Below are 21292 nucleotides of genomic sequence, written 5' to 3'. Positions count from 1 at the left end.
CTACAAAGGAATTGTGCATGTGGGGCATAGGCTAGTTGGGTGGAGGACATGTAAGCCTATGGATAGGCAACACATAGATTATGTACTAACAATGCAGAAATGAAAAGTGCAGTTAAGACTTAGAAAAGGCTCTCATAAATCTTAATTTGGCCCATAGAGATGAAGTCATATCTATAAGAAAATGACATAAAATGAACAATTCAAACCAAGAGGTCATGAGTGTCTGGTGAAATAAAAACTGCTGCTATTGATGGCTGTTATTAACATATAATATTAGTAATACTAGTTAATTACCACCAGGTGTTGCCAGCATAGCAAATTTGGCAAGGACCTCTGCAGCATCTATACACCCGCAGATTGTCTCCAGGTTCCTCCTTTCTACCAGTTTTCTTCTGCCTTCGCATCCAAGCATGTAGTTTATTTCCTCGTCTATTACAGTACATGTAATCTAATACAATAGAAACACCTCTATACCTACTGAAATGCAGCACACACTGTCTACATATTATAAATACACTACATATATACATACTAGATACAATATATATATATATATATATATATATATATATATATATATATATATATATATATATATATATATATATATATATCAATTATAAATAACTATCGTATCAGTAGTTATTATATTAGAGCAGTACAAATCCAGTCCTTCAAATTTCCCATTTCAGAGCAGATTATCTACTTGCTAACAAGTATCGATTAGTCGTGCATCGTTTATTGTCGTATTCCCTTTTAAAGGCAAGATGCCCGTTCAATATTGTTTGCAGATCGCGTGATCTTTGCTTTTCTTCTCTCCCCCCCCCCCAGTTGAGTCTATTTTTCCTGCCCTCAAAGCACACAAGTGCATTAATATTTATATGTTTATATAATAAAACACTCCTCCCTCCTCTCCTCCTTCTTCTCTGTGCACACAAGCAGCGATCGTTAATTTAACAGATTGTAAAGAGAAAAAAGGGAAAAAAAAAAAAGCAAAATATGGCAGTGAAGGAGTGTAATTTAATGATCAAACGAATCTGCATGTCTAATAAAAGCGATCTGCTAAAGAGCATTAGAAAGAAGAGCGCCCCTGAATCTCTGCAGGAAATGTTCTTTATATTATACATATACACGTAGGTCCTGGCTGCTCGGTAGTACAGTACAAAGCTATTTGCGTCTTTAAAAAAAAACGTTTCCCACATGAATACTTTTCCCCATCCCCCCGTATTTGTATGACCACATGTCACTATATAATGCCCCTCTGTCATTTTTAAATCACCTTTAAATCCTATTTTTTCCTCCGCTTCCTCCTTCCCGGAGAGCAACGCGATGCTCCTCTATTTTCCTTATTGCGGGTGATATCGCTGCGCTTTTTCTTTTATCACGTGGGCGAAATTGGGGATGTTTAGAAATATTAGGGTGTATTTGCTGTTATTTTTAACGCTTCTACGCCGCGGACTGGCGGTTTTATATTGAGAAGCCGCAGCGCTGTGGCTGCGCCCTGCCAGGACCTGATACAATCCATTGAAGCCAACAAGTTTGGAGAGAATGTTGAGTTCAATCAATTCAGAACGTCGAGATGGAGCCCAACTCACTCAAGGTATTATTATCTGCTCCTGTATCACTGCCTTCTCCTGCCCCCTGTAGGGGGGCAACTGGGCACCCCCTCACCCTAATAACAACACCCAAGCAACTTTCAGCCAAACTTTTACCTTATGGACTTAAAAAAAAAAAAATATTATGATTTATCCTATTGTCACATTCCTCTGCTGATACAATGTATCCTCTCTAGGGGTAATGTTTGACTCTGGCCGTTCTTGTCTCTCTCCTGCACTGTATTTATCCTCTTTATTTCATTTTTTTTTCCTGCAGTGGGTCGGCTCACCCTGTGGTCTACACGGACCTTACATTTTCTACAAGGCTTTTCAGTTCCACCTTGAAGACAGACCAAGAATTTTGTCCCTTGGCGACTTTTTCTTAGTCAGATGCAAGCCAGAGGATCCGATTTGCATAGCGGAGCTCCAGCTGTTGTGGGAAGAGAGAACTAGCAAGCAACTTTTATCAAGCTCCAAACTTTATTTCCTTCCAGAAGATACTCCCCTGGGTAGAAATAGCGACCATGGCGAGGTGACCGAACCCCTTTTTATTATAGCTCTTGTCCCCTTTGCTACTGTTCCTGCTGCCGCGATCGTGTTGCTGTATGGGCGAGATCCACACTGTGTGTCAGCATTAGGAAGCTGCAGTACTGTATGTTTTGTAAAGAGTTCTCGTAATGTGATGGTGCTTCCAGCTGTTTGGTGGGATCACAATTGCTGATCATCATGTCAAGATCAGGCACCCTGGGGTGATGTGATCACATCAGACACATCGATATATAATTGAATTGTGTGCTATTTTTTTATTTTTTTTATAGTTCATGTTTTGTTTCTCCTCCCTTGATTGACAGCCCTATTAATAACCCAGCTAATGTGATTTCTGCATTTTGTAGCTGTAAAAAAAGGCTTAATATTCTTGTTTGGTATCAGTCATATGGCTGTGTGTGTTTTATTGCTGATTGCATCCATTACAGTCCCACTGGTTTATTATTGCAGTGCATGATATTGTTCCCATCTCAGTACTGTGTTTGATATGTTTTAAGAGGGAGGAAATTACGAAATGGAGGCTGAGTGAGATCAAAAGCTATTTTGCTGGCAAAGACGTGTTGAATAAAGTGATAAATGACAGGTACCTGAATAAATACATTCAAAATAACTTGCAGATCTGCTTGGGCGGATTGAGAGAAAAAAAAAAAATCAGTCTTTAACTAGCACAAACACGTTATGCATTAACTGCCTAATCCTTAACAATGATGGTTTTAGATTATTTATTAAAACGATCGTTTCATTGGAAGGTATTTATGACTAATTGCCATCATGTCATAAATTAACTCCTGATGTGCTGACAACAGACAAAAATGCACAATGCAGTGATTTTGATTTTTTTATTATTTTTTTAATATCTAGAATTGCAACCCCCTACTCCCCCCCCCCCCAACCATAGCCGCAAAAATGTTTGATTTACAGTTGACATTTTTCAGATAATAGCCCAAATCATCAAAGCATGATCTGTTTACAATGTATTTTTTTCTGATCTGTAATTTCAAGTAGCACTGCAATTATGTTGGTTTATTGTACTCAAATGGCTGCAATACGTTACTGCTGGACTATATTTATAGTGTACATGTACAAGCACTATATTTAAGGGAATAGATTGCATGTTAAATCATATAAACATCATTGTTCCAGTGGACTCTGCTTATCCAGTTTTAGATCACTTGTCTAAAGGCTAAATAGAAGTCATCCTATTTTTAAGATTGCTGTTTGCTTAAGTCAGCCTATCACCTAATGGGCTTAACTGCAGTTTTGTCTTGCCTTTATTTAAAGCTAGTGTTACATTGCAGTTTAATATTACATGTTTTAAATGGCTTCAGTATTCTAAGCTGTGCTTGGCTGCCCCCCTATGCTCAGATGATTGCTTTGTTTTTCATTGCCCAAGTTTTTTTTATGTGTGTATATGTCTGTTCATGTCAACAATATTAAGTTGACATTCTGCAACTTGTAAAAAAAAAGGTTGTTTAAAAAAACAAAAATAAAACAACCCAAAAAACATTAACAGGTTGACCTCACTTCTGCCAAGATCTGATCTTGTCCCCTCCCCCTGTCTAACTTTCCTGTGCAGCTGTCTACCCCCCTCATCTGCCTCCCCCTCGCTAGTACTTATTATTTGCTTTTCAAATTTATTACTTCAACATGGTTTGTGATCTGGAAAAAGGGGAAGGATTAAATATCAAGAAACGAGTATGAATATCATCCATGTTCTCTTGCCACTTAAAGGAAATGACTCAGCCTTTTTATTAGTGCCTGAGCAGCATCAATAACAAGCTGAAAACAGTTTTAGACAATGCAGTTTTGAGATCTCATTTTAATAGTTGAACAATTGGTAGATTTAATTGTATGCTATAAATAGATTATGATTGGGCTTTTTTGACTACAGGGCGTTGGCATATGTTTATATTTTTTCTTGCACAATTAAATTTTACATATTTTTATTTCCCCTCCATAAACCTTAATGCAGTCAAACATATTTATATGAAACATATTTTGTTTTATTTAATTGTTTGTTTTTTTCCAACTGGCAAATTTAATTTCCTCCTCTGTGTGTTTGTGTGTGTATGCATGAATGATTTGCAGTAACTGGTTTGACAGCATTAAATAATTTTTCTGGGGAGGTAATGACGTTTTGAGAAATTATGCAATGGTCGAGTTATGTTGTACAAGATAATATTGATAAATAATTGAAACAGGTAGAAAGTTTCCTAATGCAGTTCTGTTTTACACCCTGGTGATGTCATTTCCCCTCTGGCCTGAGTTAGTCATTCATTAGCAGGATAGCAGAAGCAATAGAATACAGTGTTACTTCATTGGCAGTAAGCCTACAGAAACCAGCACTGAGAGCCAGAACCTAGAGAGGGCAACATAACACTCCTATGTTAAAATACACGTTGTTTTCACTTGTTCCATTAACTTGTTTATATACATTCTCAGGCATTTATTATTGATTTTAAAATCATTCTGCAGATTTTGAATACTTTTTTTTTTTTTTTTCAGTTTCAAAAATATTTACTTATTTGTACTAATCCCCCCTCTTTCTGTTTAATAAGTGTTAATCCCAGGAATTATTTTGGAGGTCATGTTTGCTTTGATAAGGGGGTCCCTGTACTTTTGCCTCATTTAGCCATAATAATCTTTTATGTTTTGTTGTTGATTGTCCTTGATAGATGAAGTCATTTTATTAGGGCTATAATTTCTGATTAGAGATTTCGTTGGTGCTTTTTTATGGTTCCATGGATGTGTCTTTAACATTATTTTGGTATAAAAATATTTATTTGTAACTCTGCAGCAGGTATTGTTATTATTAACATAGTTACTGAAGATAATATTGATTTAAGAATAGCTACTGCTGATCTCTACAGTAAGCTGTTGTTCAAACACAAACTCTGTTTAATAATAATAATTGTGCTAACGTCTTGCACAGCAAGCTCTGCGACACAGTTCTTAAAATCACGCCCAAAGAGCTTACAATCTAAGACAAAAAGCAATGGAGTAGGAGGAAACTGTATTATGTTTTTGTGTGAACAATGACAATCCCAACGCCTTTACATAAATTACTGTTGATTCGTGGTGTACATTGTTTAATTATAAGTGTAATAAAATATTAATAAGTAACCTGGCATATGTTGCTGCAGTCTGCCAATTTCTGCTTTAGCTTACATTGTAAGTGTTTATTCTCGGCCTTATATAAGTTTGAATTTAGCTTGGCAGTTTATGTAGTCTTGGGAACAATAATTACCCTATAACCTATCGGCGTGAATGATATATGAGCTCATTCATTGCTAAAACCTGCAAAGCATTGTGTAATATGTCAAAAAGGTTTTTCATTCATGTATTGGCATTGTTGTGTGCTTATGTTTTTATAGGTAACATAAGCTATAGTGATCTAACACAGGCGATGTTATGTTTTGTGACAAATGGCTACTTATAATGGCCAGTTTATGTCTTGTCATGACTTTTTGTGTGTGTATACAGCTTATATGATTTATAAATGTCTTTTTGTGCTAAAGTCCTGGTTGGGATTCGCTATATGAGACCCATTTGTCGATTGTGGGTTTAAATATAATACATTTTTAAATTTCACTTATTTTTACTTTTTTCTTCTATGACTCATCATCAACATCATCACCATTTATTTATATAGCGCCACTAATTCCGTAGCGCTGTACAGTGAACTCATTCACATCAGTTCCTGCCCCATTGGAGCTTACAGTCTAAATTCCCTAACACACACAGACAGACAGACAGAGAAAGAGACTAAGGTCAATTTTGATAGCAGCCAATTAACCTACTAGTATGTTTTATGAATTTTCAGTAACATGTATTGCTTTATTGCAAAGGGACTTTATCTCCTTTCATGTTTGTTTTTAGCCACTATCTGTTGCTTACATGTAATTAAATAACTTCCATAGACAGAAATGAAACAGTGCCCCCTGGTACCAAAATGTCGTAACATGGAGGGATGGTCACTTTGCTTTACTATACAATAGCTTTATAAACTAAGCATCAATAAAACATAGAAGCAACCCAGTTTTTTTCTGAAAGTGGTAGAGCTATTAAATCTTTGGGGGTAGATATGTAAAAACACAGGTCACCATATGTAACCTACCGCAATCAGATTGTAATTCAATAAGTGGTTATTGATGTAGACAAAAATGATTAATTAAGCACTTGAAAAGGATTATTAGCACACAAAAGTGAATTGAGTAGAATAGCACATTATACTTTTAACAGTGTTGGGGATGGGATCTGAATGGAGCAACAACCAACAGGCAGTGAAACTTTAAGGCATTTTTGGGCGCAAGGCTATGATATCATTATGGAGAACGCACACCATTTGGGTCTCTTGCAACTGTATCCTAGGTAGCAATAAGCTGAAGCATGCCGGTGATGACTAGAAACGGTATATCTGTTTTTCTTTACATTTCCACTAATACATCTTATTACTGTGCAAGGGGTTTTTTGTTGTGTTTTTTTTGCTTGAGGTTACTTTGCAGGTAATGTAAGGTCTAGGGTTAGATCTTTTGGGGGTAGATTCCAGTGGCACAAACACCAAGGGACAGAACCCCTTTAGGGCCTCACCTATACAGCCTGCATTAGTAGGAAGTAAAATTTAAATTCATCCTCTAAGTGCAGTACAAAGTTATGGGAATGATTTTGACTGAGAGATTAAGTAGAAGTTGAAATTAACATTCCAATGTTTGTAAGTGTTTTTTTTATTTTTTTGTTTTTTTTATTATAACAGGTATAATATGCGGCTTACGTGGGTTTTGGGTCCATTGGATGATTCTCTGGTAACTTGAGCCTGCTGTGTGATGACTGTTTCTTTTGTATTCATATCTTGTTGATCTTGTTGTATGTTGTGCTTTATTTTTATGTTTTGGGTTTATTCTGTTGTGTTGAAATTCTGCAGTTGTTTAGTAGGTTTTCCTTTCTCTAATGAAGAGGCTCTCGTATAGTTAACCGTATATTATTACCATGTCTCTGATTATTTGTCTATGCTCATATTACCAACAAGGCAACCTAGGCAAGTGCCTAGGGCCTGAAATTGATAGCAGCATTAAGCACTAGAAATTGCTTTGTGGTTTCTGTATGTAATCTGGTTGTTCTCATTGCCCCCGTCTCTACTATTAGCACTGATTAGCTATGTGTTTTTTTTATTTTATTTTTGTCTGTGAGAGACATATGACAGTTTAAAGAGGATCTAAAGCTGAAAATGCAAACATATACATTAAATATCCCTGTAAGATTTTTTTTTTTTCATACATGTGAAATCGATAGATAAGTATAATATACTTACATAGATCACTTGTACAGTCTTCAGTGTCCGGAATCGGCCATGGTGATCTCTCAATGTGGGCAGTACAGTACAAGGGGCGTCTGCCAGTCATACTTTACTTTTGCTGTGATTGCCATATGTGTTTTTCGAATATAACAAATCACTTCTTAGTAATGCGATTCTTATGAACTTTTACAGCTCTGTGTACTTAGAACAGGGACAGATAGGTATTTATATTGCCATTAACATTTATTATGTTTTATAAAGGTTATTTGTAAATTGTTGCAGCATCATACAGTAGATAGTTATTTAGTAAGTTTGTTACATTGTAAAATCTTGGGTGGTAGAACATATTGTGTGTAAATTGTCCAATGGCCTTTTAACTAGAAGCAGTTTTAGGAAATGGCACTATGCCAAATAAACTAAGATGTATGACACTGTTTTTTTTTTTCTCACACATAATATTCATATTAGCCATCCCAAAAGAAGGGCTATTACCCAGAAGTCTGTTCTTCTTTGGCATGGCTCATTTGCATATTGGTCTGAGGAAGTGTAGTTTGGGAATCTCCCATTTGTTCTAGTAAGGTTCCCACTTATTACAAACTCTCTTCAATCCTCAAAAGGATCGTTTTATATATGTACAATTTGTGGTACAATAATTAAAGTTATTGTCTGTGTTCATCTTCCTTCATAGTATATTTCATTTTGATAGCTCTTTGTTTATATGTTTTTAAAATATATTATTTTTGTCAGGCCTTTTTATTATCAGTAACTATATATTGCTCATGTCTGAAGTAGAATAGTTGTTTTATCTCCTTCCCTTTATGTTCTTGTTTCTTTTAGCATTGCACCGAGGGGGCGGGGCTGTGGTGCACTTGCCCCTTGGACCTCCCCAGAGGGGCAATATGTAAAGGAGGGAAGTATGTTATGTATTGAAGGGAAAACATGCGATAAATATAGTTTATATAGATGTAGTGGTTATTTTATGGTTGTTTTGACAAGTAAAAGAAGAGTTTTTTTAATGTCTTCAAACAATGATTATTTGGTTATTCGTAGAAAGCATTCTACCATTTTTTTGGGGGGAAAATAGTGGCATTGTTGCTTTGCTGTGTATGTGTGAATTTAGGACGAGTTCTTAAGTCGTCGAATCCATTCATAAATAGTATTAGTGTGATCTGATTACAATGGCAGCCCCTGGGTACTGCATTTAAGTTCAGAAACTAAAAATATGGCAATTGGAGACATCCAAAGATAAATATTGATGCTAAAAGATATTTAGAGGTGGATTTACTAAAGCTTTCTAAAAGGAAAAGTGGAGGTGTTGCCCACAGCAACCAATCAGATTCTAGCTATCATTTATCTAGTACATTCTAGAACATGATAGTTAGAATCTAATGGGTTACTATAGGACACACCTCCAGTTTTTCTTTTAGAAAGCTTTAGTAAAATTACCACTTAGTCCTTTAATTCATGTTATTTCAATTAAAACTAGCTCAATATGATCCATTGGAAGGCATGTATGATTACTAGAGTGAAAAAAAAGCTTCAGTACGTAAACATAAAAAAAACCATTACCGGCCAGTTGTAACATGGTTATATTTAAAAGATATAAACTGTGTAGAAATGGGCAAGATACCACCTTAACTGTAAACCATAACAAACCTACACCACATACCAATGCAAACTAAATTTTATTCAATATTTTTGGACATCCCAGCATCCCTTTGTGAAAATTCCCACAACATAACATATCCAAACTGTATTTATATTATTTAATATATAAAGAAAAATTAAACAACTTGTGATCCAGGAGACGTTTGTACAAGTAGGAGATTCCAATTGATGTGCTCCATTAAAAATGATAAAAGCACATGATTAAAATATCTACGTACAACATGTCCTAGGGAAAACTGTAGAAAGTTTTAGATAGAATCAAATTGTTGGCACATTTACTTTATGACATCACAGAAGAATTGATACAACATAGCCAATATTAAAACAGAATAATGTCACATGGCCACAATAATAAGTTTGCTAGACCGGGCATTGGGGCACATCATCATAACAAGACAGCTAATGCAACAACTCATTCATATAAGGAAGTGTGGACCTGAATGAAAGTACACACTTAATGGTTTTAGAGGTCAATGGAAGTCAAGGAGAAAAGATCACGTGTTCACACTGAATTTTGTAGGTTTTAACCTGTATGAATGTAAATAAGTAATCCAAGAAAGACCAAATGTAAATGTTAGCAATCAAAGGACAAGTGCTAATGTTTTGAGCACTAACCTTAGATTTAAATTGAGAAGAACAAGAAAATTGCTGCAATTTAAGAAAAAAAATCAATCCACGAGGCAAGATAAAGAGTATAGTTTATTGAGTCCTTTTGGTTGCGGTGATTGCAATGTGTATATCCAGTATGCTTCTATGGGAAGTAATTTTTTTCATCTGTTGCTGTCTGTCTATCTCCCTTAATTCATGCGGCTGGTGTTTTATGTCGCACAAAATAATAGCTGATCCCAATCTTCAAAATGTTTTCAATATCTAATTTAATAGCACTGTTGTGATTTTGAAGTGTGACTTTAAACATATATTGTATCTTGCCAATGTAGATCTTAAACATGGACATTTAATTAAGTCCATGAGGTGACACTTTGGTTCGCATTGCTGTCTCCCAACGTTGGGGTCATGAGTTAGATTTCCCGTCTAGTGTCTTATCTCTGTGGAGTTTGTATGTTCTCTCAAAGTTTGCATTCCAGTTTCATCCCACAATCCAAACACATACTTGTAGGTTAATTGGCTACTGACTAAAATGGACCCCTAGTGTGTGTACTCGCAGTGGGGCAGCGAATTATGTGACTGATAACTATTCTCTGTACAGCGCTACATAATATGGTGGCACTATATAAATAAACAATAATCCACACAAAATTCTGTGGAACATGTAAAATAAAACTTAATTAAGTACTTTTTGCCTGACTATGGATGGCAAAATGGCTCCTGTAATAATGGTTTGCAAACATCACATGCATGCATCAAAAACATCTGTAACATCCTCTTATGATTGGAAAAAGAAAAGGTATATATTTTTTGGGGTATTTCTGACTCATAGAGGTAAATTAATGAAGCTGCTGGTTTGAAAAAGTAGAGATGTTGCCTATAGCAACCAATCAGATTCTAGCTGTCATTTTGTAGAATGTACTAAATAAATGATAACTAGAATCTGGTTGCTATAGGCAACATCTTCACTTTTTCAAACCCGTAGCTTGATAAATTTACCCCAGAGGGACACCATGATATCCCGAAACATTGAATAGAAAATTCACTTTGCCTGGTGAGCGGATCCAGTTAGTCACTTATATTTTAAAATTAGGTTTGTTTATTTTTTCCATTTATTTGTGGCTGATTTTGGATTCAGACATTAAAATTAGGGCAGCTCGTCTTTACGAAATTTGGTGACTTTTAATAACAAAAAAAAAAATCCCACTACTGACGCAAGTAATGGAAGCTAATACAGGTGCTGGAGTCTGGAACAAGACTTAATTTGTATCTCTCACGACACGGCACCTCCACATAAATGTGTCATTTTGTCAAATTCCACTTTGTGCATTTAACAGGTGACCATTTTAATTGAATACCACAATACTGTCTCATTGTATTTTGTCGTTTGGTAAACTTTTCCAGGAGAATGACTGATGGATACTTTGTATGCATGTTGGCGGAGTGGGGCAGACCACAGGTTTCATAACCCAACCGGTGGAGCGTTGGACTGGCTGGTAGTTTAGCGCTTACTAATGACTGACGTTTGACGATGTTTGACACTTCTCTATATTTCGTGTACTAGATGCATATGACTGAACAGGTAGAACATGCAGTGGAAAGTCCCCCACCCTTTACTGTAGCTAAAATAGCCAGTGACACTTAACTAGTCTTTCAGAATAAATATTGTAATCTAACCCTATGTTATGCAGACTGGAAAGTAAAAATTTTCTAATTGTGTCTTTTAAATAAGCATAAGAGTGAATTAATGAGAACATATTTTGCCTTCAGTTGCTTAGTTACTAAGTAGTATTTCTCAGCTCATGTGAGATAAATTGGCTCTTTTATGCTGCAAGTCCCCTAAACATAATGACTATATTGCTCTGGAGAGTGAAAATATGTAGATTGTACCTTTTTCAATAATGCTCACTCTGGGAAAGGTACATCATAATTCTGTCACGCTGAACCTCACTTATTGAAAAATCCATGCATTGTGCTCCTGCAATATCTCTAACTTGGTCGCTGGGTGACATATGTAGAACAATGCTTTACATATTGTATATTTATACAGCAAATTTTATTTGGAAGACAATGAATTATTATTCGCACAACACATAATGTATTCTATAGTGTGTATGAATTCCTAAAGTCTCTCCTTTTTGTACATAGAGTAGAGGTAATCATTTGAAGGGGCTGGACAGCAGAGGTGACAATTGTCCCTATTTTCTTTAAAAATGTATTCAAAGATTTGTCTTTGGAACGGTCCTTTTTATTTTCAATATAATTAAACCAACTGAAAAATAAAATTCCTCTTTCTCTGCATAGGCTGATGATAACTGGATAGTGAATTTGATTTTAACAGAACAGATGCCATTTTAAGCAGGGTTTATTTTCACTTTATTTTTCAGCAACGCCTATGGGTTTAGTTCTTTTAACACAGACATAGCCCTCAGTCATCTGTATGTTTTGTATGATTAACATATAGCTGATTTTTGATAAAATACTATATTAGCCACAGATTCTAGTAGAACATTGCCCCCAGTGGGCAAGCGGTCATAGAAAATGTCTGAATAATTGACATTACTATGGGATAACCTTTTAATATCTTGGACACAATAGAGGCAGACATATTGTGGGCAAAAACAGCATCCATGAAAATGTAGTCTTGCACTAAGAACTATTGCAATGTATAGAATACAGATAGTTATCTTGTGGTCCTCTCCAGTGCATTCTCATGAATATTAAATGGGCCGCATGGTGGATTAGTGGTTAGCACTTCTGCCTCACAGCACTGGGGTCATGAGTTCAATTCCCGACCTTGGCCTTATCTGTGTGGAGTTTGTATGTTTTCCTTGTGTTTTTGTGGGTTTCCTCCGGGTGCTCCGGTTTCCTCCCACACTCCAAAAACATACTAGTAGGTTGATTGGCTGATATTAAATTGACCCTAGTCTGTGTTTGTGTGTTAGGAAATTTAGACTGTAAGCTCCAATGGGACAGGGACTGATGTGAGTGAGTTCTCTGTACAGCACTGCGGAATTAGTGGCGCTATATAAATAAATGGTGATGATGATAAATGGCTGCCTTCAGTGTATAGGTAATGTGTGCACTTTAAAGGCTAAGTTCATATAATTTCTAAGTTCAAGTCATCTTATAGACTTTAAATGACTACCAGGTCCTATCTAACAGAGTATATATAATACTTAGCTTTCCTGGAGCTGCCCCCATCTTTGGTGGATGGGCTGTCCTCTGTCTCAGGTTGGTCCCCTCTGTTTGGGACATCATCAGGTTTGGACAGCAGTAAACAGAGGACTTGGTACAGCCATCCCACTGGAGATTGCAGGAGAGGTGAGTCCTCTATACATGCTACTAGAGAGTTTATATAGCAAATTGTTATAGATAGGAGGTAATATTTGCAAAATAGACCTTTAGGGACTATTTTGCGCATTTAACCGCCCCTAAATAAAAAATCTATATAGATGGAGTTTTCCTTTTACACTATGTTCCCTGGAGTGATAAAACAACTGCTTATACTCAAAACAAAAGTAGATATGCAAAACAGGCGCCCGCACACAGTTCAAAGCCAGAGTTATTACCTGTGTCAGCTCCTCTCTGACACTGCGTGAGTCACCGGCACTTTTGCTTCTCTGGTTTTTTCCCACGTGACACTGTTTGTTTGAGATAAGTTGCACTTTGGAATAACGATATTGCTGCTACCTTATTCAAATTGGTTAAAAAGATTTAAGACTTATTAATTAAAGAATATATATATATATATATATATATATATATATATATATATATATATATATATATATAATTTTGTGACTAAATATTTTCAGAAGGTCAGGAAAGCGGTGATTTTATATGGCACCATTCCAGTGACCTTAATGTTTGGCACGCGTCCATGTTCGTGCTCCAAGGTGCCGGGGTAGAGTAACAACGTGGCCTTTTTTTAATTTTCATTTTTTCCCCTAAAATATTGGAGCCTTTAAAATGTGGGGGGAGTGGGCTGTTTATTTTAATAACTTAGCCAATATCAGCCAGAGAGTACTTGTGTCCTGTGCATTATACTCTCTTGTGATTGAGATGTGTGTGTGTGTATAATATACTAATAATGTGTGTATATACACACACACCATATATATATATATATATATATATATATATATATATATATATATATATATATATATATATATATATATATATATATATGTGTGTGTGTGTGTGTGTATATACACACATTATTAGTATACATTGAGAAAACTAACACAGAACATGTATACATTAGTTTAAAAGGCTATAAATATGTATTCTCTCTTGAAGAGAAGAAAGTAATTACTGTATGGAGTTGAAGCGTGCATACTGCCTGGGATTGGTGTATCCTAGTAAATTGCTTCTCTGCTTGACACAAGTAATATTGGCTGCCGAGATCTGCACTATTTCTAAGGTATCTGATGGGAAAACCTTCTGGCTGAAACATTCTTCATGGTTTGATCTTATGACTGTTGCATTGATAACGCGTAAAAATGCTGTGTGATCCACAGCCGGGAAGGATGAAATCAAACACGAAGATCTTAATGGTTGAAAAGTCGATATTCATAGGCATAAATCCATTTAGACAATACTAATGGGTGATTTGCAGGCATCAACATGATTGGAGAAAATCCTGAAAATGCATTTATGACCTCTCTATAAGGTCTGTCTTATTTTGCACAGCAAAGGCATCGTTGTATATGTTGTAAATATATATATATATATAATGTGTGTGTGTGTGTATATGTATGTATGTATGTGTGTGTATGTGTGTGTATATATATATATATATATTGGCAGGATTCCCAAAAAACATGTTTGGAACCTCTTAGGGAAGTTTAGAGTCGCAGAAAGTCCTGGAGGACTGCCAAAACTGATATAACGAATATAATAAATATATTGCTATGGCTTTGTGCCTTATTATGGTAAAGGAACGCCTCTAGAAATTCTAAAATACTTATATCTACAGTATGGAGTATATTGTGCCAGTTACAAAAATATGCTGCGTTAAAGGCTGTATAAGTCTAAGTGCATTTTTTTCTTTACTTTCCGCTATCAACGGTAAGGAAATGATTATAATCCTTGTTGCTTGACACGTCAGTTCTGAATTCACACAGTAATGCAAAGGTAAAAGTACATGACCCGAATTATTTACAGTAAAAAAAAAAAGTTGGTAAATGATTATTGATAAGTATGTATGTACTTTTCTCTGCTTGTGAGTAAGATATGTACAATGATATACTGATATACTGCAAGACAGTAATAGATTGTAATCTAAGATAGGAGTATTTGTATGTGTAACAGCTATATGCAGAGGAAAGATGATTGGTGTGTGTGTGTGTGTGTGTGTGTGTGTGTGTGTGTGTGTGTGTGTCTTCCTGTTGTACAATGTACCACATAAGGCAGATATAATATAACCAATTTCATTGTTTTGTTGTATAGCGTTATGCTGTTTTATGCCAAGGCCACATGTTTAATATAGACTGAAAAGCAGGTGTACAAATGTGTCATGACCATAAAAATTCCACACATGACCCAGGAAGCAGTGTAGTGAAGGTAATCTGAGCGCAGCCCAAAGTTCAGGTTATTCTGCCTGCTGTAATTTTTATGTAAATTGTGGTATTTTATTTATTTATTTTGACTTAAAGTAGTAGTTTTGCTCATATCTTCATTAAATGACAAAAAAGTTGTGGTTTTTTTTTGCCATTTAGAAAAGTGAGGGTATTGGGATGTTGAATTTTAAACTCCCAGTGAAAAAAATGACACCAGAAACCATGTGGGAACATAAGGCATTAACTATAAATTAAAAGCACCTGTACGCACAGAGGAGGCAGCCATTTCATGCGCTGAACCAGTTTTCATGTAAACTCACTCTATCATTTTGCCAGGAACCACATATGACGCTGGGACACTTAATAGCTCATGTTCATGAGGCTTGACCAATATTAATATTATTATTATTATTATTATTAGTATTGTTATCCTTTATAGGGCGCCACAAGATTTCCGCAGCGCAGTACAGAATACAAACAATGAACCATACAGGGTTAAACATTACAGAACAATAAATTCAAAATACTAGGACTCGTAAAGCTCCAAGCATATCTACTCCAGTGAAGTTGGAACAGAAGAGTAGGTATAGAGACAGGAGGGAAGAGGGGCCTGCTCGTAAGAGCTTACATCCTAAAGCAGGCCTGTCCAACCTGCGGCCCTCCAGGTGTTTCAACTACAAGTCCCAGCATGGTTTGCCAGTAGACAACCTGTTGATAGTTGGAAGGGCATGCTGGGACTTGTAGTTTGACAACATCTGGAGGGCCGCAGGTTGGACAGGCCTGTCCTAAAGGGAGGGAAAACAGATGGCAGATATAGGGAGTCCGTGGAGGGGATCAGGTATAACAGGAGAGGGTAGTATAGAACAATATGGTTTTCTGTCCATTGCATGGTTTTGTGGCTGCTCAGGCTGCGGGGAGCATTTTAGTTCAAACATGTCAAATTATGGGTAATTTCCAAATGTATTGGGAAAGTAAATATGATGTAACAGGTAATTATTGAAATGTAATGGTGCGTAATGTGAATGACTCGGTTTTTCTTTTAAATTTATTTTTTTGTAGAATATAAAAGGCCAAATTATGAAACTGGTTTTGAGCCTAAAACTAGTATCACTTTTAAAATACAGTAAAAATGCAATTGGGAGGGGGTCATTTTTTTTTCTTACAAAATGTATAATAAATGGATAACAATATATATTTTAATATACATAGTTTAAAAGATCCAATGACTCAAAATGTTGTATTTAGATGCATTTTCACTACATATTCAGAGTATCGTGGGTTTCTGTGTCATGTTCAGAATATTATATTGTGAAAGGTGGTTTGATCTGTTTTGTCATTCACCATGAATGACCTGGTGCATATGTGCTGTAACCCATAGCAACCAATTAAATGATGATGTGCATACCTTGTGTGGGACGTTGATAAACTTGAAGGGGTTTTGGTGGATTTGGGGCATGTCTACACCTGTCAATTTTGAGCAGTGACATGTGAGGTATTGGGTGTCTCTTCTGTGTGTAGGTTACACACTTATTTAGACAAAACAAGTATTTCACTTTGGCTTCACTTTCTATCTGCTGTAGAACTGTCACTCAAAGTGAGAGAAAAGTACTATTCTGAATAGAAAAGCAAAACACAAAAAAATCCTAGAGAGAGCAGCATATATTTTCTAGCATTTAATTTCAAAAGGCTGTTGTAAACAACAGATACTTTGTATCACTTTAGCTAATTTATAGCTATTTAGCCACTGGACATTTTTACAGTGCCACGCCTTGTTTGTGTGAAAATAGTTCAAGTATTTTACAACTTCTGTATGTTATACTATTTTGCTTCCTCCTACTTCTCAATGAGTAACTTTTTTTTTTTTTTTAATTAAATGTAATAATTTTTTTTCCGTTTTTGGAAATCTGTTTGTTTTTGATAGCGGGAGGTGGCTACATGATTTTCTTCAATATACGGAAGATGAATATATTTAAAATTGTACTAAATCTCTATCACTCTGTTTGCAAGATAGAAAATTTAAATCATCAGTTATAACATGCGTGTGTGTGTGTGTGTGTGTGTGTGTGTGTGTGTGTGTGTGTTGGATGGCTGGATAGATAGATATATAGAGAGATCTAGATATATATATATATATATATATATATATATATATATATATATATATATATATATATATATATATATATATATATATATATATATATATATATATATATATATATATATATATACCTAGATATAGATAGATATAATTCTACACATACCTACAGACACTATAGGGGCCAGCACTCCCTGACAGCTACTGATCTCGTACAGGCAGGCCACTATATATATATATATATATATATATATATACACATACATGTGTGTATGTATATATATACATACATACTAAATCAGTTTTGTGTACATTAAATTGATTCATATTGTCTATGGACCATTTCCTAGGCTTGATCCTCATGGAGCTCCTACCTTGCATATCATAGTCTGCTGGACTCCTACTGTGGGAGGAAATTTTTTTTTTTTTATTCATCCAAAATTTGAAAGCTCTGAGGCTCCCAGCATAGTCCCATAATGTTATACTTTTGATACCTTCCGTTATATTACGTGTTTTATCTGCTGTATTTATTCCCCGTTTTCTAAGAAGTGACCACCAAAGACATAAAGTCCCCTTACTTTCGATGTTGAGATTTTTGATAAATCATTATGTGGGAATCTCTGTTATGGAAAGGATGGTTGGAATGTTGGAGGACATCCACAGTGCAGTCCGGGCCTTTCATTGGATGCACCTGAAACACTGTAATTACATACTTGCCAGACAGATCCCATTAAAAAGTGAGGATATATAATAGAGGATGTTGAAGAAGTGCTGTTGAGGGCCCCCAGTTGGACAGGTTGAGCAGACACAATTATATAGCTGCAGGCGTATTTTTTAACTTTTTGTTATTTACAGCTGTTTAACTGCAGAGGCTTCCACTCCTCCATTCTGTCAGCATATCCTGTGCCAGAGTGGTGCATATGTTGTGTGACATGAAGATCAATCACTTCATTCAATTATTCCATTGGTCTGGTTCTAGTAAAGTGATTGATCACGTGTATCCATAGCAAAATTACATGTGATAAGGGCCAGTATTACCATCAGATGAACATAGGCATAGGCAAACCGAGGGGGGAGGGGGGTTTCCTATTGCCTGGAAACCCCCATTCTAAGCCTGTGGCACTGTATACTTGAGGTGGCTGGACCCTGTTCCCACTTCACACAGCTCTGCTTGAAAATGGAGAGCTGCGTGCACCTAACAGTATCCACGCAGCATTGCCGTGTATATTATGGGGATGAGAAGAGTTGGAGAGCAGCTAAGCACTGTCTAAAATTATAGCCACACCACCCATGCATGCTGGTCACGCCCACTGGTGGCGTGGTGTGGAACCCCCCCTCCACAAATCCTGCATTTGCCCCTGCTAGGAGGTTACCTAGGGCATCTAACATACTGAACACATAATGTTACTCATCCAGTGTTTTTAATGCCGCTAGACAAAGCACCATCCGCTGATATGAAGGAAGAGCAGCTCCCAGCTTCTTACATGTGAAACTGCTGCTGCTCGGTGTTAAGGTAGAGTGTGGCGCTTTATTATGATGTCAGCACCACACTCAGAGGACCGGAGAATGCTGTCCCCACCTGCTGCCTGCTCAGGTAAGCGGTGAGGGTGGGGTCTCAAAGCCAGAGGGGGTTGGGGGTGCCATCAAGGTTACTCCCCTCCCAGGGGTGGTGTTGGTCCTGCATATTTTAGCTCTGCATATAACATGTCTAATCCCATGAAGGGAAAAGCTGGATGCTGTTGTTGCCTGGAATTAGTGGCCAACATTACTACAAGAGGAGACCTCAGCAATTTTTTGGGGGATTATTGTTGATGTACTTTTATAAAGAGTTTCATTGTTCTCAAGTAATTTGTTCAGTGTCTTTAATGAAGTCGCCATGGCATTTCAAGGGGATTATAATCAGCAAAGTGTTAGCTCACATAGCCAATGTTGCGATAGCAATATATATATAAATATATGTGTCTGAAATGCTGGGGAAAAACACTACCTTCCTGACAGCATATAAACAACTTTCTTGTTCCATCCGTGAATTATGCCTTAGAACAGATCAGCTCTACATCTACATTTTGGATGCTTATAACATCACAGCAGAGAGAATCTTTAAATATGTTTTTAAAATCTCAATGGGTGTCTAGGCTCATCCACTTTGAAATTCATGCAGCTAACCTAATTTTTATGTTCTAATAGTCTGCTGGAAATCACTGAAACATGACTCGTTATTAAAGCTTTTTTTTTTTTTTAATCTCTAATCAAAGCATCTGGACAGGATAAAGTAAACATGTTCAACATAAAGCGCTTCAAATCCTGCAAGATCTGAGTTATTATGTGAAATGCTGCGTTGATATCCATTTGGTCATGGCTTTATGAGCCTATTGACTGATTATTGACTTGTTTCACTGGTTGCAAGTAAAATATTATGCTCAGAAATTTGCTCATTGCTGTTGCTTGTCTAAAGAAATTCAGATAATTACACTTATTTATCCAAACGTATCAAATTTCTAATTCAGTGTCACCCTTAAAGCACTCTTCAAGATGGAATCCATAGAGCGAAGTCTTTTCCAATAAGTCACCCAAAATTAAATTTCCAAGAAGGGTTATAGTCAAGGCAAGAACAGAAGGTTAAAAAAAACGTTCTTTAAACAACTGAAGAAAACTGCTTTTTTGGACTGTTACGTTTTTATTGAAAGAACAACTTTATTTTAAACCATACTTACCTACTTTTGACAGGCTCCCTCCGGGAGATCACTGAAGAGGGGTGTGAAGGGAGGACAGAAGGGGGTTGACTTTGTAATTTGCATCATTTTGGCCCCGCCCCCCAGTGATATATGCCTGTTTGTGATCTTTTTACAGTGGTAAAAAGACCCAAAGCAGGCATTACGTCTCTGGGGCGGGGCCAAAATGACGCGAATCGCGACGGGCCGTCCCCCTTCCACCCATACACCCCTCCATGCCAGCAGATGCGGGAGAATTGCCAGCTCTCCCGGGATTCCGGGAGAGTTGGCATGTATGTTTTAAAGTGGCCAGTATCAATGACCACATTGACAGATTGTTCCGATATTAGTGTGATATTCCCCAAATATTTAACATTTTTCAATCATGTCCCTAATTCACTTTGCCTAAGCACCAAACGGCAAACCCCATGTGGAGCCAGTGTTACTGTACAGGAATCTGGATTTTAGCGTAGTGATTATTTTTATATATATATATATACTATAGTCAGTATGTAAATAAACCCGTGCATTCTTTTCATTGACCTGTTGACTTTGTGCACAGTATTGCAGCTCCTATGAAAACATGTATAGATGTTATTGAACAGAGTCTCATTGCTTGTTTATGGAGTAAGTTCACCATCTAAATAAGAAGTGTTCTCATTTTATCTGAATTTGCAGTGTCCTAATTTTAGTTTTAAATAATTAATTGCAGAAGGCGTTTAATACTTTTTGTTATGTTTTATCTGCAGGGGTAAATACATTTTGCATACAAATGTTTTTAGAAGCGACTGTCCAATGCTGCATCTTAAATCTGTTCTGCATTAAATGATGGCCCTTTTCTGTTCTGTAGCTTCTTTGTGTTTATATCCATCCATAGTTAGAGGTTTGTTTCAGGTTTGGCATTGTGAGTTCTATTACATGTTCATGAGCTTTAGGTAAACTTCAAAGTGACTCCTCTATACGTAGTCGCTGCCAGTGAAGCAAGTTGCTTGAATGCATCTTTTCATATGACACTCTTTACAGCGGCCACTAAAACTAATTGCTTTTATGAGCATCATTAATCTTGTTGGAATTTAATTGGTGGTAATACATCTAGTATTTGTTGCAGTAGTAAATAAATGTAGTGGAAAATAACTACAGCAAGGCATGGAAATGCAGCGCTGCCACATACTGTTTCCCAAATTCATGTATTCTTATTTATTTATAAG

The 21292-nt window shown here is 36.3% G+C and overlaps 1 protein-coding gene across 1 annotated transcript in view; it reads left to right on the top strand.

Annotated features, from left to right (window-relative positions):
• The first annotated feature begins 1493 nt into the window (after positions 1–1493).
• The window catches only part of ARID5B (AT-rich interaction domain 5B), a 198296-nt gene continuing 178497 nt past the window's right edge, over positions 1494–21292 (top strand). The window contains exons 1-2 of the mRNA XM_075216337.1: positions 1494–1600; positions 1873–2127. Of these exons, the coding sequence (XP_075072438.1) occupies positions 1580–1600; positions 1873–2127 (276 nt within the window). The 5' untranslated portion in view covers positions 1494–1579. The remainder of the gene's footprint in view (positions 1601–1872; positions 2128–21292) is intronic.

This window comes from Mixophyes fleayi, chromosome 6, assembly GCF_038048845.1.
Source record: "Mixophyes fleayi isolate aMixFle1 chromosome 6, aMixFle1.hap1, whole genome shotgun sequence".
Taxonomy (NCBI): Eukaryota; Metazoa; Chordata; class Amphibia; order Anura; family Limnodynastidae; genus Mixophyes; species Mixophyes fleayi.
Note: the sequence above shows the minus strand (reverse complement) of the source record. Positions and strands in the feature narration are given on the sequence as shown.